Below are 24,612 nucleotides of genomic sequence, written 5' to 3'. Positions count from 1 at the left end.
TTAGAACAGCTAGTAGTGTTTCGATCATAGTATTCGATCGAACACCTACTCGATCAAATACTACTCGCTTATCTCTAATACTTATATTAAAGAGAATTCCATTGTTATGATTTCCAATCTAGAAATATTAGCATTGCTGACACATTCATGGCATTTCACATTACGTTCTCTATAGTAAATATAGAAAGGTTTAGTTCTATTGAAAATAATACATTTAATCAATTCTTTTTCTTTCACCAAATCTGTATGTGCAGAATGCTGGCGGAATAACACAATACAATAGTAAAGCTGTTCAGAATAATGTGAACCATAAAAGGCGTAAACTAAACTAAAGGATACAATTGAAGGACAAAAGAGAAACTAAATTACTTGGGATAGAAGAAAAGAATATATTATCAGAATAGACAACGGGATCAGAAGAGATTTCTGCACTGAAAAATATAATTCCCCTATTGGATTTTTACAATTTTACTAGCTTGCTGACTTTACAGCTGTAAATCTGCCATATTTATGAACAAAACTACACCGAGGCAGATTTATGAACATTGTAAAAAAACATTCTATATTGGTCACAGTAACCAATCATACGACCATATTTTTAATCCTCAATTGCTGATTAAAGTATGGTCACATGAACTTCTATGGGCCCGTACACACAGCCATAGTTTTTGTGTCTGTGTCCGGGCCGTAGTAAAGACCAGCAGAATATGGAACAGATCCTATACCTGTCTGTATTTGTAGGTCATTCCGTTCACTTCAATGTATGGGTTAGTGTGTCATGGATGGCACATGGATACCAACACGGTTGTGTGAAGGAGGCCTGAATCTCCCATTATGCTATGTCTTGGGCAACTAAAGGGGGTACATGGCAAGGGACACCAATGAAAGGATCCCTGTGTCATGCACCACCCCTTTATACTCTGCACTAGGCCTCATTTATCTAAACCAACCAATACGAAGGCCCGGTTCACATCTGCATTCGGTAATCTGTTCGGGGAGTCTGGATGGGGACCCCCGAACGGAATACCGAATGCATTGACAAGCGGTGACGAGTAAAAGCACACAGATCCCATAGACTATAATGGGGTCCATGAGCTTTCCACGCGGTGTCCGCACAAGTCATGTGGACAGGAAAGTAGATCACAAAGTACTTTTCTGTCCGCATCTGCAGACACTGTGCGGAAAGCACATGGACCCCATTATAGTCTATGGGGTCTGTGTGCTTTCATAATCTTAGCACTTCCCAATGCATTTGGTATATTGTTCGGGAGAGGGATCCCCAAGCGGACTCCCCGAATAGAATACCGAACAGAGATGTGAACCAGGCCTAAGGCCCCATGTTACGGAAATGCATTTTGGCTGCTATGGAAACACAGCGAAAAAAAAGGTTGCTTTATACAGTAACAGCAAAGTGAATGAAATTTGTTTTCATATGCAGTAAATTTAATAGGGTAACGAAATAAAGTTAAAAATTTTTTTTTTTTTTAAAAACACATTTTTGCTGTGTTTTTCCTGATTTTTGCTACGGTGAGACTTTACTTAAGGTCAATTCAGAAGATACAGATTTTGCTGCAGGTGTTTTGAGTCAATACAAAGAATGGCTACAATAGGAATGGGAAATATAAAGGAATCTCATATATTTCTCCCTTCTGCCCAATCCACTCCTAGCTTTAGCTAAAAAAAACTACAGCAAACTCTGCAACAAACCTGTCAAAATACTGAATTACTTATATTTGTTTTTGCTTCAATAACTTTGTTCACCCATTTTTGCATGGTTTACTATCTGAATATATGATATATTACGATTTTTTTGTGCTATAATTTTAAAAACTCATTAAAATAGTGGATACTGGTGGATACTGACATACCCTTGCATGCATTGAACTCGGAACACTTGAATGTCTCTGGCCCTCCCACTGAAGTCAATGGGATCAGGGGTGTATTGGTGTCCACCAGGGGTTCCATGGCATTCAATATAATTTATCTTTATGGATTGAGGATAAATATTTTTATGGCTTATTGTCTTTAAAAAGCTAATGTCTCTCCTCCTAGCACCTGACCCGACCAGGCATATTCCAGTTTGGATCTATTTATGACCTTGCTCGTAGATTTAATTATTAATGTGAAAACCTATAAATGTACAGGAAACAGACCAAAGGTCATAAACGGGGTCATAAAATTTTCACCCAAACTTAGAGCTCTGGTGAGTCAGGATTTTATTGTAGGCAGCAATAGACTAGTATTGTTATCTGACAACACGAATGACTACTATCGACTTTGTCGGTATAAATTCTGACACTTTGCGGAGTTTGACTTTTGTTCCGAGGTGACAAACGGAAATAACTCCTTGTCGGCTCCGAAAATAATCAGTTTATTTTTAGCTGTGAAATCTTTTCATTCATTTATGTATCCACTCTCCATATATGCAATGTATGCGGCCAATTATCACTAATTAATTATAACTGATGTTGTCAGCGGGCCAATTACCAACCCCCAGGAATTATTACCATCAAGCCTCATTAAATCTATGAACGAGGTCAATGCTGCCGAAATGAATTATCTTCTGTCCTGCGCTTCCTGTTTTCATCATGACTGTGAATCTCATACTGGACAGTTTTTAGATAGGGAACGTTTATGTGTGTGGTGTGTGTGTATATTGCTCCCCCTTTTTTGTAGTCACCCAAATAAATAAGTGAAAGTTCACTAACGTCAATGAGAACCATGTAATGCTTCATTTCTCCTTAGGAGGTGCTGCTTGAGGAGTCAAAGCTAGAAACCAAATGCCTTAGATAGCTGTCACACACCTTTGGTGGTTACTTATGTCTCTGAGAATGAAGGTCCCATAAGGGTATGTTCACACATAGGAATTTTCATCTGTAATGTACCTCCTATTGAATATTCAATGGGAGGCAGAGAGATGGACACTTCTTGTCAGCATGCTAAAAAAAAACGTCTTAGTAAATGGTGTCTGGCCTGTGCCGTAACTTAAGGGGGTGCAGAGGGTACAGTTGCATCGGGGCCCAGAAGCCTTAGGGGGTCCATAAGCACTGGTATCAGTATTGAGATTGCGGCTTCCATCTGGCCCATAAGCCAAGGACACCCACAAATTACTCGAACTACACTAAGGTTGACTAAACTCCTTGGCACCTATATCCATCACTATCAAGAATTTGCTGTAGGGATGAAGAAGGGGCCCCGGACAAAAGATTGCACCAGGGCCCACAAGACTTTAGTGTCTGGCTAAAGCACAGTGGAAACCGCGACATGAGGCCTCATGTTTGATCAGCCCCATAACATATGAGCTTAATCTGTACCCAAACTTGTGACACGAAAGCCGAGACTTTGCTTCCGTTTTCTGCCAGGGGTTCCACAGGTCAGTTTTTGGAAGGGAATTTGACACCAAAGACCACCTCAAATTCTTCTCCAAATTCCTACATGTAAATATACCCTTACATGGAGCAATAATGGGGTCAAATTCATCACACCAAATCCTTATTTTTCCATCTGCCATTGGGGGAGGGTTTGGACACCCCTGTATTAGAGATGCTGTTCTGACAACCTCTGAGATCAATTGTCTGGTGAAACTTTTCTGTTTCTCACTTGCCCATATAGGATCGTTTTTGGAGAAAAACAAGGTCTAAAATGAGATTCAACTGCTATGGAGTAGACGCTAACAGGAACTGGAAAGTAAATTTTTGCAGTAAGTGGATATTACTCTATGTTATATAGTAAGTCAGCATGGAACGGGGGGATTCTGGGTCTTATTGACTTTACACAGAACTCTAGTAACAAGGAGAATTATTCCATGTAAGGGAAACTGAAAATATTGTAAAAGGAAGAGTCCCATAAAAGCAGATGTGCAGTTTGTGACCTCCCCCCATGACTTCTATATATTTTAAGAAGTGCTCATAAGTACTTGTTATCGGGTTAGAATGTTGGACCAACGCAAGTACCCACGTGCTCATGTCTCTGTCCTATGGACACATAGGTAAGAGTCCCAGAGGTGGGACCCAAATATATCAGGCATTTATGGCATATCCGGCAGTTATGAAGGATCTCATGCCAAAATGGGATCATATGTGTTCTTATTTTTAGGTTTCATGCCCATGACCGTGTGCTTTGCCAATTTGCTAGCTGCATTTTTCATAGCTAACGCACCGACCCTTTCATTTTTATGACCAAATGCCCATGACAATGTATTATCAGGTGGACCATGGAGACACAGTCAGAACACAGTTGTCATCCATGTGCCATCTGGGCCATTTAGGGTCATGGTCGTGTACATGTAGCCTTAGCGCATATTTCTAGAGCACTACTGTGTGTGATTATTGATCACCCACTACTAATATGTCTAATAAAGAGTTTATTTTTTTATGAGCTGAATGGTTTTACATGTAAGCCTTACTCATCTCAATGATCCCCTCTGCTGACGTTTGGCTTCTCCCTGGTCTCCTTCATGGTTTTTCTGGTCACACGTAAAATACTGCTTAGCCAATGGTTAACCTATTCTGCCCTTTTTCTACAACATTTTATAATCCTGGGCGACCCCTTTAAATCATACACCCAATTTATAAAACTTTGAAAATGTCAGTGAGAGTGACATCCATTGTCGATCACAGTACTGTATGTGTATAATGGCCGTCCTTAGCAGCAGTGCTGTATTTTTGCTGGGTTTACCAGTTTTATATAAATAAGGCTAAATCACTGTATTGAAGTAAAATTATACAACTTTAGAATATGCTTTGTGTTTTAGTCCCTTATTATTGTTGAGATATTAGTTGGCTCTTTGTGAAAAAGATGACAGTGAAAAACGGCTTTAAAAAAAAATAAAAAAAAAATTGTGCAATTAATAAATGTCCCCCATTCTGTTTTTCTGGTCCATCATAGGAGTGGAATGTAAGCTGGGAATATATCTGTTATATTACGGACACAAATGGTGCCCAACACATCCCATTGACTGTAATGGGGTTCATCGGGTTTCTATTCTGATATCCATCATTTTGACAGATTCCTAATTACATCATGGAAGATAGACTTGCACATTCTCAGTGAGCGCCCTCTATTGGTGTGCATACTTGAGGCACTGGCTTCCTAATTACATCATGGAAGTCAGATTTGCATATTCTTCCCATGTTCCTTTGCACAGTAGAGCCCTAATGGCTTAAGACTCCACACACCTAAATGGTGGTTCTCTCCCTATGGAGTGACGATATCCCCTCAACCCTGTCTAAGCCTCTCACCTCTGCCAGGTCAGTCCTCTCTGTGCCAAGCTGATGAGATGCAACACATCAAAACAGCTGTCCTTTACCTGGTAAAATCCCAACATCATTGCAAACAAAGGCCTCTGAGAAGGTCGGCATGATGTTAAAGGGAGCGCCCTCTATTGGTTTGCTTGACTGAGACTCTGTCTTCCTAATTACATCATGGAAGATAGACTTGCACATTCTCAGTGAGCGCCCTCTATTGGTGTGCATTCTTGAGGCACTGGCTTCCTAATTACATCATGGAAGTCAGACTTGCATATTCTTCCCATATTATATTTTAGGAATTCTGATTTTTTTTTTTTATTTAGCTTTCTACAAGCTAGGCAATTTAGAAAAATTATACCTGTGTCTTAAAAGGATATTCCTAGTAACAATCCATCCCTATTCACAGGATGGCTCTGGCAGGTTCCACTTCTGCATTGCCCCCCATTCAGAGACAAGCCAAGTACAGCACTTACCTATCTCTGACAGTCTGTTACGGTTCTGTGTGTATATATAAAAATAATAATCAACACAACCAGAACCGCTAAGCTGCAGAGCACTGCAGCGAGGTCCACAAGTCCAGATGGGCAGCTGTATGTCTGAATATGGACCACCAGTTAAATTGTACTGGCAGTGATGTTGTGTGGCACAAATGTGAACAGGCTGCAACAGACTCTCTCCAGTTAACTTCACTGGGAGAGCGTGCCTATGTATAGCAGTTGAGTGAAGTCAAATGAAGCTTGGCCAGAAGTACCTGCTAATTACAGCAGGAGAACCAGGCCCTAGCATATGTTTCACTCTGCTGCAAAAACCAGACTGCCAGGGGTTAACTTCACTCCTGGTCAGTCACACAACAAAATCCTAAACCTGCAAGGAGCTACACAGCAGTTAGACAAGGAAATAGGCTTACTGATTCCAAACGGCTGAGCCAAGGAATTCTAACTTGATCCCTACTCAGCTCCTGCAATTGACTGGAACCTGGCCCTAACCTCCTGTCTCAAAGTATTACTAGGCAAAGTGTGAGCACCGGGCGGGCGTCGGCTCACACTATTTAAAGGCTAGTCCCCGCCCAACAGGAGCGGTGGCATGACGTCACCTGAGCATGCTCAGTAGGGAGAGAATGGCACTTAGCCTCTGAGCGGCTCCAAAATGTCTGAGCATGCTAAGTGGGCCCAAAGCTGGACTTAGACTCCAGACACCTCACTGCACAACGCCGAGGGCGAGGTTTCCATTGGCCCGCACGTGGCGCTATGCGCGGGATGGGAAGCCTGTGGGACCCAATCCTAACACAGTCCTATAGAACTGAATGCAGTAGCAGCACACCTGCACCATCTGCCATCATATTGCCTTAATCATTGGGGGGGGGGGGCAGCGGTCAGACTCCCATGTTCGGTTATCTCCTATCCTGTGGATGGGAGATAGTTTATAATTCTTGCAATACTCTGCCAGGGGGTTTATTTGTACCAAATCTATGAAGCAGACACACATTAGGCAATGTGCTTAGCAGGCCACTAAGGGGCTCGGATTAGATTTATGTTGATTTATGTTGTACTTGCTAAGCCTCTAGCCATACAGGCGAAATAAAGTAGCATTAACTTTGTACTAACCAGAGTTTGTGGTCCATTCTAACCCTGCCTTTCCTATACGGTACTGTATAATATTCATACACTTAGCACCAGCATCTTTATACTTTCTTGAGAGCGTGCCAGACTCTGATAATATGTTTACTATGTTGTAAATGACAGCTTGTCGTTCAGGCAGCTCCTCACCACTCCACATACAGCTGTAAATTATGGACCAAAGCTTGTAATAGTGAAAGACCGTACATCGTACTTATCTGTATCACTCCAACAACACTGCGGCAGCAAAATAATGTTTTCACTCCATAATGTCATGGCGTATTTTTATTTTTAACTATTTCAGAGGAAGGTGCTTCGTATAATCCATGTGACATGACCTACTGTGGACCGTATCCTGAATCTGAGCCAGAAGTTAAGGCTGTTGCTCAGTTTATCCACAAAAGGAGAAAATTTATTAAAATTTACTTATCGTTCCACGCCTATGCTCAGATGATACTCTATCCCTACTCATACCAGTATGATATCATTCCTAATTACAAGTGTGTGGTAAGTCATTTTATAATCAGTTGGCGTTTGTGTCACATATTTTTGTGATGTTTGTCACTAAAACCTAAAATACATCAAATTAGGACATTGTAGATGATCCTATAATATTCTGGTATCTACATGGTATATAATATAAACTAAAAATTCCCCCCTTGTCACTAAAAACTGAAATACATCATATCAGAATATTGCAGATGATCCCATAATATTCAGGGTATCTACATGGTATGTAATATGGTAGAAACTAAAAGTACGACTTTTGTCATTTTCTTGTATCCTGAACAGGAGTCAGCAGCACAAAAAGCCGTCCAAGCCATAAATTCTGCTTATGGGATCCGTTACAGACATGGCCCTGCATCCACCACATTATGTGAGTATATGATGAGAAGACATTGTTCTGTCTTCTCTATCTTTTTTACAGCTGCTATATTCTACGATGCCACAAGAAAGATGTGCTACTAACTCCAAAATCTATTCTAAAGTAGTACATTGAGTCCAGTGGCGTAACTAGGAATGGCGGGGTCCCGTGGCGAACTTTTGACATGGCCCCCCCCCCCTTCCTGACCGACACCGAAGACCTTGACCGACCCCCCCCCCCATGCCGCATTCCTGCACGCTCTATTATGTCCCTCAGTGGCCCCTGCACACAGTATTACACCCCATTGTGGCCCCTGCACACAGAATTATGCCCCATAATGAACACCCATGAATAATTATTATGCTCTGGGGTATTTTCAGACCCCAGAGTATAATAATCGGAGACCGAGGGGTGATACAGACATAAAAAAAAGGTACTTACCTGTCTCCGGCTCCGCTGCAGTCTTTGGTTGTGTTGGCCATCTTTAATAACGCACGGATGTCACATGACATTTCATGTCCTCCCTCCATCTGCCCCCAGTTTCATGCACCCCTCATCTCTACCCCCATTTTCATGTCCTCTCCTCCATCTCTGCCCCTAGGTTACTGTTGCTCCTCAATTGCTCCACACCACGCATACATACACACTCACACACAGACACACACTCTCCATTCTCCATCTCACATTAATCCCTCCCCCTCAGTACCTAGCAGCACATCTCTACTTCTCTTCTTCGCTTGCAGGACTGTACGGGCTAAAAAGACACGCCCACCTAGTCATGTGACGGCTGACATCACACAAGGTCCTTCATCCACAGGTCCTGCAAGCTTTCCCCCGATCTTATCGCAGTTACAACAGTTTGTCTGTGATAAGATCGGGGGTAGCAAGGGTAGCTGTCACCGGGCCCTTAATGTCCCGGGCCCTGTGGCAGCTGCCTTTGCTGCTATGGTGGTAGTTACGCCACTGATTGAGTCTTCATGATGTTCATGTCTGCTGTTTGGTCCACATTCATAGAAAATGTATCTGTTCCAGATTTTTTGGTTGGATTTCTCAAGTAAATTACCATAAATGTAGACTACAATGCGTCTGAAATACCTATTCACACTCTGCTTAAAAATATATATAAATTGATTAAAAAAATCAACACAGACTTGAGAAAACAGTAAGGATTTAAAAATCCACCCAAGCATCATGTCCATTGCTCTTATCCTATACGCTTCCGTCAGATGGAGGGGACTTCATCTGTATCACTCACTTATTGTACACTCTCATGTACCTGCCCTGACATGCTCTGTTCTGCGGGGGATTGGTTGTGAACTTGTCTTAATTAACTAATTTAATTGAAATGGGTTGATTTGATCAGCGTTAAGCCCCATAGACACGACCATGTGCTAAGCCAGTGTGATATTTGTTTTTTTTTTTCCAGATAGCGCACTGACCCATTAATTTCTGTGGACCAGTGCACATGATCGTGATTTACATGGTCCTGTGTGCGGGCGGACAGTCTGGGACACAAAGTATGGAACAGGAATTATTCCTGTCCGATGTTGCGGCCCTGCTTCTGTTGTTTCTATTCATTGAATGAATGGGGTCACAGAAGTACATCCGGCACACAGTGTGTTGCCAGTGTTCCGGCCATGTGGTTCATTTAGGGCCTGCGGCTAGGCTGAGGCTCTACATTGTGGAAATGCAGCTTTTTTTGTTGAAAATCTTGCTGCAGTTTTTTGAGCCAAAGAGTGAATTGAGCAGAAGGTAGAAGAATACGAACTTCCTATTTATTTCCCATTCCTTTTGTAGCCATTGTTGACTTTGTACAGTACTTTGTACAGTACCTAAATTCTAAGTCTGGATTCACATAAATTAATGACTGTCAAAAAGTTAGAAACCATTACGAAACCAGATGGACTCCATTATAAATCATTGGAGCAGTGGCGTAACTACCACCATAGCAGCGGTAGCAGCTGCCACAGGGCCCGGGGCATTAGGGGCCCGGTGACAGCTGCTACCGCTGCTATCATTATTCTCGGAGGTCTTTTCGGACCCCCAAGTATAATGATCGGGGCCCCCTGTTGGTGGAATACTTTCCACCAACAGGGGGCCCCGAAGCTGCAGCAACGGCTGAGACACAGGAGCTGCAGCTCTGGCTCCTGTCAGCTCTTCAGGACGCTCCCCCTCTCTCCCCCCTCCCCTTCTCTGCTTTCCTCTGCCCACCAATGAGAGGAGGAGGCGGGGCTTATCCCTGCCGTCCAGCAAGAGAAGAAGAGGAAGAAGCTGCTCCAGGAAAATGAAACTGAAGCTACACAGGTACGTACTGGGGTTACTTATTAATGTCAGGCATATGGGGTGATTACTTGTGTTTTAGTAACTCCATGTGCCTCATATTAATAGCAGTTAACCCCATCATCTCCCTCACATTAACCCCTGTTTGCCTCACCATAAGAGTTACTGATATGTGAGACATATGGGGGTAATAGTAATGAAGATACTTTATTATTACCTCCATGTCTCTCACATATCAGTAACTCTTATGGTGAGGCACACAGGGGTTAATTGAGGGACATGATGGGGTTAACTGCTATTAATATGAGGCACATGGAGTTACTAAATTGTAATGCACATGACCAGATTTTTTTTATCCACAATTTGTCCTGGTATAGCAGTCAGCGGGTGACGTGACAGTATTTAGTCCTGTAGGGGCCACTAAGGGACATAATACTGTGTGCAGGGGCCACTATGGGACATAATACTGTGTGCAGGGGTCACTATGGGACATAATAGAGCGCGCAGGAATGCATAGGAGGGACTCGGTCGAGATCTTTGGTATCGGGGGGGCCCCATGTCAAAAGTTCGCCACGGCGCCCCGCCATTCCTAGTTACGCCACTGCATTGGAGTCTGTTGTTATGTCAGTCCAGGTAGCTGCAACGGGGCTAAGGGATAGCAGTAGGGAATCTCGCCCTGCACTACTCCCACTAGCTATCCCGGTCCCTGCCTCACGGGTGTGGGTCGGCTGTACTCAGGCTAAGCCTGATCCCAACAGCTCCTCTCTCACTGATTCCGTAGGCCTAGAGGGAAGTGGGAGAAGGAATGCCCTATAAGACCTCTAGGGACTGGAGACTAAAGGGGGTCACCCCTAACGAACAAGTGAAGCTGCTACTGACAGGGACTGACAAGGGTGTGCGCTGACTAACAACACAAGCAGCACACAGGAAAAATGTGGGAAAGGATTCCCCCAAACAAATATGGGAAGGAACCATAAACTAGGAAACAAACACAGGGAAACTGAGTAGAAATCAAAGGATAAGGCAATTCACTCACACAGTCAATTATACACAGAGGGAGGATTGGTGAACACAGAAGGGAAAACACACAAACCAACTCGTTCACCCAAACCTCCCAAAAATCAACCACGGAACTTCCTCTATCCCAGAACACCACCTACTCCTCCTGCTAAGGCCTAGCTCTGTAAAAGCGACACTCAGCACAGAACCATGGGAGGCATGGGTTTAAATACAGAGTAGAGACCACTCCTCCCAGGTGCAAATGGGAGGACAGACTAATCAACCAGGAGATAAAGCTGCCTACCAACAGTGCGCACGTGCAAGTCAGAAGGTGTGCACCAATACTCATGACAGGACAACCCCGCAGCGCCAGGATGCCACCCCAGACACCGCGCAGCCAAAAACTCCCCAGGTAAGAAAAATAGAAATTAAAGAACCTAAATACTCCTAACAGGATCCTCCCCTCAAGGAGAAGACTCCGGATTCTCTAGGAGCATCCTTCTTCGGGAACTCCTTGTGGAATTTCTCCACGAGTCTGGGAGCTGACACATCCGACTCCAGGACCCAAGAATTATCCTCAGGACCGTATCCCTTCCATGCCACCAGATACCATAGCTTCCCCCGAACATATTTGCTATCCAGAACTCGGGATATCTCATACTCCCCGGACTCAGAAACTGGTGGAACCTTAACTGGAGACGTTCCCTTCTTGGCCTTCTTTAACAAGGAGACATGGAAGACCCGGTTTATCTTCCACCTTTTAGGTAGTTGCAGCTGCGCCGCCACTTCATTTACCATCTTGATGATCTTAAAAGGACCCACAAATCTGGGACCCAGCTTCTTGTTAGGAACCTTCAACCTGATATTCTTGGTGGACAACCAAACCATCTCACCAGGGAAGAACTGCAACTCTCCTCTCTTCCGATCCGCCTGGACCTTAGCCTGGTGCGACGCCCGCACCAGATTCTCTCGGATACGGGACCATACCCCTTGCAGCTTTTTAGAAAATAGCTCCTCCTCCGGAACTGGGGAAGAAATGGAAGAAAATACTCCGAAAACAGGATGTCTACCACCGGAGCAAAAAAAAGGTGTGGTACCTGTGGCATTGGAATCATGGTTGTTTAGGGAAAATTCTGCCAGGGGGAGAAAGGCAGCCCAATTATTCTGGTTCTCTCGAACAAAACACCTCAAAAACTGTTCCACATCCTGATTCTTCCTCTCTGTTTGTCCGTTAGACTCTGGGTGAAACCCGGAGGAAAACGACAGTGTAACTCCCAACCTGCTGCAAAAAGCCCGCCAGAATTTAGCCACAAATTGCGGTCCCCTGTCCGAAACGATCTCCTCAGGAAGACCATGCAACCTTACAATCTCTTTAATAAACGCCTCAGATAGTGTCTTGGCACATGGCAGCCTGGAAAACGGGATCAAATGGCACATTTTCGTGAAGCGGTCAACGACTACCCAAATGACCGTGAAACCCTTAGACACCGGAAGGCCCGTGATGAAATCCATAGACAGATGAGTCCAAGGTGCCTTAGGAGGTTCCAATGGATGTAGAAGACCGTGGGGACGGGTATGCGACGCCTTGGCTCTTGCACAGACCGAACAATTTTGAACAAACTGCAAGACCTCCTTACTCCACCCTGGCCACCAAAAATTCCTAGACACCAATCTCATGGTCTCTGAAACCCCCGGGTGACCAGCAAGAACCGACTCGTGACACTCCCTCAGGAGACTTTGTCGGAGAGTAGTTGGGACAAAAAGCTTGTTTCTAGGTATCTTGGAAGGTGCAGCGTGTTGCGCTTTGATCAAGGCCTTCTCCAATTTCGCGCCCAATACTGCTACCACCACTCCATCCCCAAGGATAGTGGCAGGCGTCTCTCGTTCCTCCTCAGTCGACATATACCGGGATAAAGCATCAGCCTTAACATTCTTTGAACCCGGCACATAAGTCACGTTAAAATGGAACCGCGCAAAAAATAGAGCCCATCTGGCCTGCCGTGCATTTAATCTCTTCGCCGACCCAAGATAAATCAAATTCTTGTGGTCAGTAAATACCTGGACTGGCCTTCTGGCCCCCTCCAGGAAATGACGCCAATGTTCGAACGCTAGTTTTATTGCTAGTAGTTCCCTATCTCCGATGTCATAATTCCGTTCAGAGGCAGAGAATTTCTTAGAAAAGAAGGCACAGGGATGCGTACCCTCCTCGAACTCCTGAGAAAGTACTGCTCCCACCCCCACCGAGGAGGCATCCACCTCCACTCGGAAGGCCAACCTCTCATCCGGCTGTCTCAAAATGGGAGCGGACGAGAATCGCTTCTTCAGTTCTTCAAACGCAGCTAGCGCCTCTGGCGACCACTTAGCACAGTCAGCCCCCTTCTTAGTCAAGTCCGAGATAGGTTTCACAACCTCAGAAAATCCCTTGATAAACTGGCGATAATAGTTGGAGAACCCCAAGAACCGTTGGACCGCCTTTAGGTTCTCGGGTCGCGGCCACTCCAAGACTGCCCTGACCTTCTCAGGGTCCATCTCGAACCCCTTGTCCGATAGGATATAGCCAAGGAAACATAATTTATTGACCGCGAACACACATTTCTCCAGCTTAGCACTTAATTGGTTAACCCTCAGGAGATCTAAAACCTCTCTCACTCTCTCCCAATGAGTCTCCAAATCCGGGGTGTAAATGAGTATATCGTCCAGATAGACCACAACCCCCCTCCCTATGACGGCACTTAGTACATCATTAATAAAATTCTGAAAAAAAGCAGGCGCATTGGTTAGACCGAAAGGCATCACAAGATTCTCAAAGTGTCCTAGGGGTGTGTTAAACGCTGTTTTCCACTCATCCCCCTTCTTGATTCTCAGCAAGTTATACGCCCCACGTAAATCTATTTTACTAAACCAGCGGGCTCCCGTAATCTGGCTGAATAGATCCGAGATCAATGGAATGGGATAGGGATTCCGCACCGTGATTTTGTTAATCTCCCTAAAATCCAAACAAGGGCGCAACCCTCCATCTTTCTTCTTTACAAAGAAAAACCCCACTGCTACTGGGGACTTAGATGGGCGAATATGCCCCACCTCTAGACTCCCCTCAATATACTCTTTGAGCGCCTCCCTCTCCGGAATAGTGAGATTGTATAACCTTGTCTTGGGTAACACTGCATTAGGTATAAATTTAATCGAGCAATCATAGGTGCGATGTGGTGGTAATGTCTTGGCTGCCCTTTCCTCAAAGACCTCCCTGAACTCACATATTTCTTGAGGCAAATTGTCTATAGACAAAGACATAACGGATATGGGCAGACATCGACCATTACACCCCTGCCCCCAAGAAACTACTGACTCGGTCTTCCAGTTGATAATAGGGTTATGCTGCTTCAGCCAGGGCCACCCCAACACTACTTGTGCTGGTAATTTAGACAACAAGAACAAGTCAATCTCTTCCCTGTGGCCACCCACAATAAACTCCAAACCCTCCACCTGTTTGGAGATGACAGCTTGCTGTAGAGGGGTCTTATCAATAGCCCACACCGGTATCTGAGACTCCAAGACCAAAGGACTCACCCTTAATTGCTCACAAAACTCTGAGTCAATAAGGTTGACTGCCGAACCACAATCAACCAAAATCCGGCACTTCTGCCCATTTACCCATCCTTCAAGGGTCAACCCGGCAGTCTGAGTACAGGAAATATGCACACCTCCCTCCTTAGTAGGTTTTCTCCCTTTACCCTCAATAGACCTGGGGTTATTACTCTCCTTGGTGAACCATTCTCTGGAGGGGCATACCCTTGCTACATGTCCCATCCCTCCACACACAAAACAGCGTACTGTGCGGGACCCTTCACTCTTGGGTCTTGCACTTCGCACAGTGGCCCCAATCTGCATGGGTTGGTCCCCCGGGTCCTCTCTAAAAACAGAGAATTGAGGAGGGCTAAGCCCCCCAGGACTCTTGTCTCCACGCTCCCGGAGGCGCCGTCCAACCCTAATTGCCAGCTGCATGGCCTCATCTAGATCTCCCGGAACAGGGTGAGAAACTAGATGGTCTTTAACCTGGTCCGAGAGCCCTGTCTCAAACTGACTAAGTAGAGCGGGGTCATTCCAATGTACTTCTGCTGCCCACCTACTTTCTGTGCAATATTTCTCTATAGCGTGATCCCCTTGCACCACACGTCGTAGGTTATACTCAGCCGTGCGTACCCTGTCTGGGTCGTCATACAGTAACCCCATTGTGGAGAAAAACGCCTCTACAGTTAGTAAGCAAGCTGAGTCGGCTGGTAACGAATGTGCCCAGATGAGGGGATCATCTCTCAATAAAGTAATAATAATCCCAACTCTCTGTACCTCAGAACCGGAGGAAAACGGCCGTAGCCGGAAATACAAAAGACAGTCCTTTTGAAATCGGAAAAAATCTGACCTCTTACCTCGGAAGGGTTCAGGTAAGCTGACTTTTGGCTCCAGAGGCCGACCCACAGGGGCGCTACTCACCTGCCTCTGTATGCCCTCCACCTGAGAGGCTGTGTGTTGAGCCAACTGCTGTACTTGAGATACGCCAGAAGCTTGGATGGCATCCATTCGTAGCTTGATCCCCTCCATCTCAGTGGAAATCTGCTGCACCGCCTGGTACAACTGTTTCAGGTCCGTCATAATGCAAACGAACCTTTTTTTTTTTTTTTTTACCGGCTGAGTGTACTGTTATGTCAGTCCAGGTAGCTGCAACGGGGCTAAGGGATAGCAGTAGGGAATCTCGCCCTGCACTACTCCCACTAGCTATCCCGGTCCCTGCCTCACGGGTGTGGGTCGGCTGTTCTCAGGCTAAGCCTGACCCCGACAGCTCCTCTCTCACTGATTCCGTAGGCCTAGAGGGAAGTGGGAGAAGGAATGCCCTATAAGACCTCTAGGGACTGGAGACTAAAGGGGGTCACCCCTAACGAACAAGTGAAGCTGCTACTGACAGGGACTGACAAGGGTGTGCGCTGACTAACAACACAAGCAGCACACAGGAAAAATGTGGGAAAGGATTCCCCCAAACAAATATGGGAAGGAACCATAAACTAGGAAACAAACACAGGGAAACTGAGTAGAAATCAAAGGATAAGGCAATTCACTCACACAGTCAATTATACACAGAGGGAGAATTGGTGAACACAGAAGGGAAAACACACAAACCAACTCGTTCACCCAAAACCTCCCAAAAATCAACCACGGAACTTCCTCTATCCCAGATAACCACCTACTCCTCCTGCTAAGGCCTAGCACTGTAAAAGCGACACTCAGCACAGAACCATGGGAGGCATGGGTTTAAATACAGAGTAGAGACCACTCCTCCCAGGTGCAAATGGGAGGACAGACTAATCAACCAGGAGATAAAGCTGCCTACCAGCAGTGCGCGCATGCAAGTCAGAAGGTGTGCACCAATACTCACGACAGGACAACCCCGCAGCGCCAGGATGCCACCCCAGACACCGCGCAGCCAAAAACTCCCCAGGTAAGAAAAATAGAAATTAAAGAACCTAAATACTCCTAACATCTGTAGGACATTATTGGTGTCCATGAAATGCAGCACTGCATCATTGTTCCATTTTTTTTTTAATTGTTACAGGAACCAAGATACAGATTCTTAGCCTGGTACAGAGCCTTAGTGCCAGGTCAGGACAGGATTGCAGTCTCTGGATGTAAACTAGAATATTTCCATTCACTGACAACCAACATAGAGTCTTAAAAACAGTAGGTCACATCTTCACTGGGATGTCCTTTCTTCTGGTCTGTAAGAGGATCAGAAGAACAGAAAATGGACCGCAAAAATAGCAGAAATGAGTCCAAGGGACCTCATTGACAATAATAAGCAACTTAAAGCCTTAATCTAATATGTTATACTTTGTAAAGAAAGAATATTACACACAGCAGTGACAAATTCTCATAATTTGAGTCCAGTTGTATTCATGAGCTGAGCACTAACCCCAGCTGTCCGAATGGTGATTTACAGGCTCCAGTGTATGCACTTACATACAGTAGTTTCTCAACTGCATCCTGGGGGTTGGGAGGTAGAAGAGGAGCCTCTGCTCATGAATACAACCATATTCAGATTATGAGACCGCTGTATTTTTTCAGCAATGCTCATAGCAATTCAACATAACATTTGTGTGTTCCAGTTGGTTACTAAAAATAAGGACCTATACTTGTTATATCATTAGGATAGGCCAACAATATTTAGTCTGCAAGGGTCGGACACCCAGGACCCCACAGATCACCTGTACTGACACATAGACTTTATTACCGACGACCTGGATAATCCCTTTAAAGGGGCTCTATCATTGGGAAAAGTCATGTTTAACTAAGCACTAAGCCTTTATAAAGGCTATTCCACACTTACCTTTTGTATGTAAATCACCTCAGTGGTTTCTGAATAAGTCAGTTTTTATTCATATGCTAATTAGCCTCTCGGTGCACCCCAGAAGTCTCATCTTGCACCCTCTGTAGCCTGTGCTGCTGCTGATGACTTCCTGTTTCCTGTTTGCATGCACAGATAGAAAGAATAGCTGAGACGAGTGCTGCTGGGAACTTCCTGTGCTGGCTGGAAGCTAATTAGCATATTAATAAAAACGGGCTTATTCAAAAATCACTGAAGCAATTTACATACAAAAGATAGGTGTGAAATAGCATTTCTAAAGCCTATGCATGTATGTTCTTAGTTAAAAATGACTTTTCCCAATGATAGAGCCCCTTTAAGTCACTGATGCAGGCTTAGCCCCCTTCCGTCATGTGATTTCATTTTATGGCGAAAAAAATGCACAAACAAACATGTCAGAAGACAATGGGTAAGACTGGTGAATCTTTAGACAGTTTAGTTTACTTTATACAACCTATTTATTGGCTTAACCCCTTAACGCTCTGGTCAGTAATAGTACGTCCTGGCAAGTAGCACGTTCACGCTCAGGTCAGTACTATTACTGACCAGTAATGGCGCGGGCACAGAAGCTGTGCCTGCGCCATTACACCCGGCACTCGGCTGCATTACACAGCCGAGAGCCAGGACGAGCTGCCCCGGTGAATTGCCGGTCGGAGCTTCGCTCCGATCGGCGGTATTAACCCTCCCGATGCCGTGGACACATGTCCGCGACATCAAGAGAGTTTTCTCTCTGATCTCCCCCCCCTCCCCGGGCACCCCCCGCGGCGAGATCGGGGGGTGCCCTGATGAATTTTATGTAGCCCGGGGTCTGGTTAGTAACCCCGGGCTGCTAGGACCCCCCGCTTACCTGGTGATCCTGCCTTGATGCCCGGAAGTGTGTCTCTGCGTCTGCAGAGACACACTTCCTATATAGCCTGCAATACATGTGTATTGCAGGCTATAGTACTGGACCAGCAATCAGAGTATTGCTGGTCCAAGTATAGTTATAAAACATTAAACAATAAAAAAATGTAAAAAAAAGTGTAAAAATAAATAAATAAACTGTGTGAAATAAATAAATAAATTAATAAAGCCCCAAAATTCCCTTTTTCTATAGCAAATGAGTTATTTAAAAAAACACCTAAAAATTATTAAAAACAATGCATATTTGGTATCGCCGCATCCGTAACAACCTGTACCATAAAACTAAAACATTATTTCACCTATATGGTAAACGTCGAGTAAAAAAACAGGAAAAAAACGCCGGAAATAATGATTTTTTGCCATCTCACCTTAAAAAATATGCTATAAAAAGTGATCAAAAAGTCGTATGTACACCAAAATAGTACCAATGAAAAGCACAGGTTGCCTCGCAAAAAAATAAGCCCTCAACCAACTCTGTCAATCGAAAAATAAAAATGTTACGCATCTCAGAAGATGCAAAAAACATTGATTTATGTCCCCAAATGGGTTTTTGTTCGGCAAAATTACTAATGCATAAAAAAACCTACAAATGAGGTATCGCCGTAACCGTACCGACCCGCAGAATAAAGTTCACATGATACTTATGCTGCACACCATGTGGAAAAACATTTAAAAAGTAAAATGCAATGCCAGAATTGATTGATTTTTTTTTTATCCAGCAAAAAAAGAGTTAATAAAAAATAGCCAATAAGCTATAGGCACTCATATGGCCACATCAACACAAAAATAAAAAAATATAGCTTGAATAATGTGAAGACAAAAAAAAACAAAATCGCCAAATGCGTCAGGAGGGGAATATATAAGCGGTGCAAGCGTATGTCAGGGTACAGACCAGTTTTGCAGCTTACAAGAAAAAAAAACAATAGAAGAGACCCCCAAAGTGACCCCCCAATCATAGTAGCTACTGGGACATAGTAGGGAATTTGGTGCTCCCAATGTCCTCCGCACAGCTTATATATTACCTGTTCACCATCCGCTGTGCAGTCACGTCTGGGATACTAATACTCACTACACCCCCTGATAAATTCTTTGAGGGGTGCAGTTTCCAAAATGGGGTCACTTTTGGATGTTTCCCACTATTGTGGTACTTCTAGGGCTCTGTAAATGCAACATGGTATCTAAAAACCATCCTAATGAAATTGCTACCCGAAATCCCTAAAGGTGCTCTTTGATTTCTGAGGACACGTATTGAGTCATGTTGCACAGAAGGGCCACATATGGGATATTTCTACAAACTGCAGAATCAGAGAAATAAATATTATGGTATGTTTTGCTGTTAACCCCTTCTTTGTTACGGAAAAATTAGGTTTGAAATGGAAAATGTGCATAAAAAAGTGACTTTTGGAAATTTCACCTTCATTTTGCATTAATTCCTGTGGAACACCTAAAGGGTTAATAAAGTTCCTATATACTTCTAACTTCCTAGGAAAGTAATAGGACATTGAAGAAACAATGCCAATGTAAAGTAGACATATGGGAAATGTTAATTAGGAAGAATTTTGTGTGATATGACTGTCTGTGTTTTCACGAGAATAACAGAAACTTTCAAAATTGATAATTTTATGTAATTTTCAGTATATTGTCCTTTTTTTAACAAACAAACGCAAAGTATAATGACCAAAATTTACCACCAACATAAAGTACAATGTGTCACGAAAAAACAATCTTGGAATCACCTGGATAGGTAAATGCATTATGAAGCTATCCTCACATAAAGTAAAAGACATCATATTTGAAAAACAGGGTCTGAACCTTAAGGCCCAAACTACCCTGCGTCCTTAAGGGGTTAACTTACCCAAACATTTGTCTACATGGACAAAAACTCTAGAACTCTAAATTGATCTATTCTGGCAGAACTGAGGATTTTATCTCTAATGAAATTTTATTCAATTTTTTCTAAAAATAAAAGAATCTATCAATATTCAGGACATTGATTGGCAGGTCAAGGAGTACAACAAAAAAAGAATATGGAAACATCTAATTAAGAGAAAACTGAGCATAGGAAAAACAAACATGATGCCGTGGACATTCCACATCAAACTAAATAAAAGCATAGAAGAATCTAGACTCAGAAATATAGCACTATCTTATGACAGAACCACAACAGCGAATATTTACTGTTATGGGCTGGGGATCTCTGACCATGGACTGGCCCTCGACTGATAATCTCTCAATCAAGTGTAAGGAAAAACACAAAAGAAAAACAAAAACAAGAGTATGAGCAGTTTGAAATATATTGCCTGCCTTGCACACTAGAAGTAGCCGTAGGCCCGACTAACTAGCCTGAGTGGGCACGAACACAGCTGGAGAAGTAACTCACCTACAAGACAAACAGAAAACCTATCTAGTTTATGAAGGAGAGGCAGATACAGAAAAAGCCCCCCCACAGGTATCCGACTGGACTAACGGTGAATGTGAGGGAACACAAAGTATAGAGCAGAAAATAAATGTGAAGCACAGAAAACTGATTCTGGAACAAAGGAAACTGAAGTTTAAGACCGGCATCTGACAGCATGCACAGTGGATTTAAATATTGAAGAGCAGGAGTAAGGAGAGGGGATAGGAAGCAGCACTTAGAACCGCCTGTAATAAGTTCTCAGCACTGCAAAGGACTTAACCCCTTCAGAGGCAAAGACACACTAAGGTACTGACCCACTAAGCAACTCATCACGGGATCCATGCATGAGTGCTACTGCAAAAACAGCATTGCACCGATTGCCGTCCACACAGTCCACACCTGAACCTAACAGGCTCAGATTGTAAAGACTGGGTCATAACATTTACAGCCACACACCTATATAAAATGTCTCTGTTGGGGGAAGGAGGCAAGAAAATATTGGAACTAACCATGAAGGTATCACAACAGGTCAAGCCAAGGACAAACACGAGGAGAGGGAAGACAAACGATTAACAAAAAGGACACAGAAGGAATAAACAGGAAGGTAAAAAAAAAGGGGGAAGGACAACTAGGCTAAAAGTGAAAGGTGGAGACAACCCTAAGAAGGAGCAGAGGCTAAATGTGTAGGCAATCAGGGAAGGACGTTAGAGCACTCATCAGACTCCTGGAACAACACCCAGGGCCGCCAAAGTAGCTCAAATATAGAGGAGTCAGAGAGTCCTCTGTCACAAAAGACTCCATTCTCTGTATGTGGAAAAGATCCTGGAGCCGGTCCACTAGTGTAGGAGTAACAGCACTAAGCCAGTACCTGCGGATAACGGATCTGGCAGCTGTGAGGAAATGTCACAGGAGCTCCTTTTTTACTGCAGAGATTTTACCCAGAATGATGAAAAGTAGTGCCAGCCGAGGAGAAGGTGTGATCTCGCCACTGCTGACCATAGCATACATTGTAAACACAGCATGCCACCAAATGTACAGGAGAGTTCCCTCAGAACCACAGTGCCAGCAATAGTCCGGGACATCCAGGTAAAACCTGTGAAGAAAAACTGGACAACAGTACAAACACGACTTTGGCAACTTGTGGGCGAACAGGAAGGACCTATCCTAATCCATATGGGAGAGACTCACTTCCAAGAATGGACATATGGAGGGCTGCCCAGTGAAGCTACAAGGAGAAGTAGGCTATATAACAAAGAGATAATATGTGCAGGAGTCTCCGTTTGTTTAAGAGCGCTCTCTGATTCAGTAAGGCTTGAGGTGAGCAGTGGAAGCAAAGAGTACCTCCGAAGAAAATAGAGGAGTTGATGGTACTGCAGCCAAGACAATGTAATATCAGGTCAAAAGGCCTGTAACTGTTTGAAGGAGGAAAAGGAGGGTTCCCAACAACCTGACATAATCGCACATCATTATGACCAAAATGCCGAAGAAACTGATGGGTAGAACAACCCATTGAAAACATAGGATTGTGGAAAAGCGGGCTCATGGGGGCCTGGTGCTTTAGTGACTTGTCCGCCGTGGGTCACAACATGTCAGCTCTGTGAACACCTACTGTTTATCTGTGCTCCAGTAACGCCAGTCAAACAGACGTAAGAACTGGGGATTTTAGTTTTAGAAATGTCTCTGAAACAAGCGCTAACCATGCCTGCGTTTGAGTCTAAAATCATGAAAATGTCAAGGATGTGGGAAAAACATTCTTTTTTCATATGTAAAATATGAAGAGCAAGCAATATAATGAACTGGGTGTGCTTAGCAAAGAAAGGGTGCATTCAGACTACGTAACGCCGGGCGTGTATGAGAGCCGTACACGCCGGCATTACGGCAGACTGCCGAACACTTCCCATTCACTTCAATGGGAGCGCTCGTAACAGCGGCGTTTACGAGCGCTCCCATTGAAGTGAATGGGAAGTGTTCGGCAGTCTGCCGTAATGCCGGCGTGTACGGCTCTCATACACGCCCGGCGTTACGTAGTGTGAATGCACCCAAAATGTGGCCCACTGATTTAAGAGGTACAATTGGATTTGATAGGACTGTATGAGGTTCAATTAGATATGATAAAATAACTCTATGATGTACAATTAGATATCATACAATAACTATAGGAGTTAGGGAGCGTTCACACTACCGTCGGAGTCCGACAGCTAGTGTCTGCTGCTAATGTCCATTCAGGTTTTTGCTGTCCACTTGAAAAGTCGGACATCTTTGGGAACGGACAGTTAAGGACACACAGTAAAAGAGCGCACTCGATGTCCATTTAAAGCAATGCAAAATGTCACGGACACAGCTAGTATCCGCTGCTAATGTCCGCATAATGAACAGACACTAGGAGCGGACACTAGCTGTCGGACACCGACGGTAGTGTGAACCCCCTCGTAAAATTACATATGATACAATAATTATAGGAGGTACAATTACATATGATACAAAAACTCTAGGAGATACATTTAGATATGATACAATGATTGTAGGAGATACAATTAGATATGGTACAATGACTGTGTAATGTACAATTAGATATTACACAAAGACTGTATGTGATACAGTTAGATATTCTACAATGACTGTATAAGAGACAGTTAGATATGATACAATAACCGTATGAGGTAGAATTAGATATGATATATGGTTCAATTAGATATGATACAATGACTGTATGAGGCACAGATATGATACAATGACCATATAAGAGACAGATATGATACAATGATTGTATGAGGTACAGTTAGATATGATACAATGACTGCATGAGATACAATTAGATGTGATACAAAAACTCTAGGAGATTCAATTAGATATGGTACAATGACTGTATAAGAGACAGTTAGATATGATACAATTACTGTATGAGGGACAGATATGATACAATGATCATATAAGAGACAGATATGATACAAGGATTGTATGAGGTACAATTAGCTATGATACAATAACTAGCGGTATATGAAGTACAGTTTGATACAGTACAATGATTTAGTAGATACAATTAATATGCTAGAATGAGTGTAAAAGATACAGTTAGATATAATAATACAATAAGTGTATAACGGAATTTTTCAAGAACAAGAATTAACAGACTATTTTAACCCTCACAATATGATACGATGGCTACATGAGATAAATTAGATGGATGTTCCATTCTGCACCACTGCTTCACCAGGACTTCACACAACCGCTGAGGTGTCTCATTCCCTACTTGTCATTTTCAGCAGATAACAATAACACACCCAACAACACTTTACAAATTCTTTCCACTAATTTACTTGTGTGGTAATTCATGAATATGTAAAATCTTTTCTTTCAGATTTGAGTTCTGGCAGCTCCATCGACTGGGCCTATGACATTGGCATCCCATATGCATATGCATTTGAACTTCGTGACAATGGATATTATGGATTTCTTCTACCGGATGGTCTAATCCGTCCAACGTGTATAGAAACAATGCTAGCTGTTAAAAATATCACCATGCATTTGCTGAGGAAATGTCGCTAGCAAGATAAAAATATTTTATGGGGTTTTTTGTATTTGTTGGCTGTTTTTAATGTATGTGATATGAGATGCTATACTACAATATAGATGAAACATTGTCTATTCATGCAATATGAAATGTTAAAAATTGTCATTAGGTTTCCAGATATTGAGATCTTACTGTGTATTTTAAGTGGAACAAGTTATATTCCCAATAGTCAATAGTTTAATCTGTATAAACTGCACTCAGCCCTAATTCTTGAGTATAATACTGATTCATAACAGGCTATGGTAGTTAGGGTGAAGACACACTATGTAGCCGCACTCAGTTCTGGGGCTAGAGCGGCCATCCCTATTAGGCAAGTATAATA

The 24,612-nt window shown here is 43.5% G+C and overlaps 1 protein-coding gene across 1 annotated transcript in view; it reads left to right on the top strand.

Moving 5' to 3' along the window:
- Positions 1-24,265, top strand: part of CPA6 (carboxypeptidase A6) — a 133,511-nt gene extending 109,246 nt beyond the window's left edge. The window contains exons 8-11 of the mRNA XM_075270442.1: positions 3,613-3,700; positions 7,170-7,372; positions 7,658-7,742; positions 24,078-24,265. Coding sequence (XP_075126543.1) covers positions 3,613-3,700; positions 7,170-7,372; positions 7,658-7,742; positions 24,078-24,265 — 564 coding nt within the window. The remainder of the gene's footprint in view (positions 1-3,612; positions 3,701-7,169; positions 7,373-7,657; positions 7,743-24,077) is intronic.
- The last annotated feature ends 347 nt before the right edge of the window (positions 24,266-24,612 follow it).

This window comes from Leptodactylus fuscus, chromosome 4 (genome assembly GCF_031893055.1).
Source record: "Leptodactylus fuscus isolate aLepFus1 chromosome 4, aLepFus1.hap2, whole genome shotgun sequence".
Classification (NCBI taxonomy): Eukaryota; Metazoa; Chordata; class Amphibia; order Anura; family Leptodactylidae; genus Leptodactylus; species Leptodactylus fuscus.
This window is presented reverse-complemented; position numbering and strand designations above follow the sequence as displayed.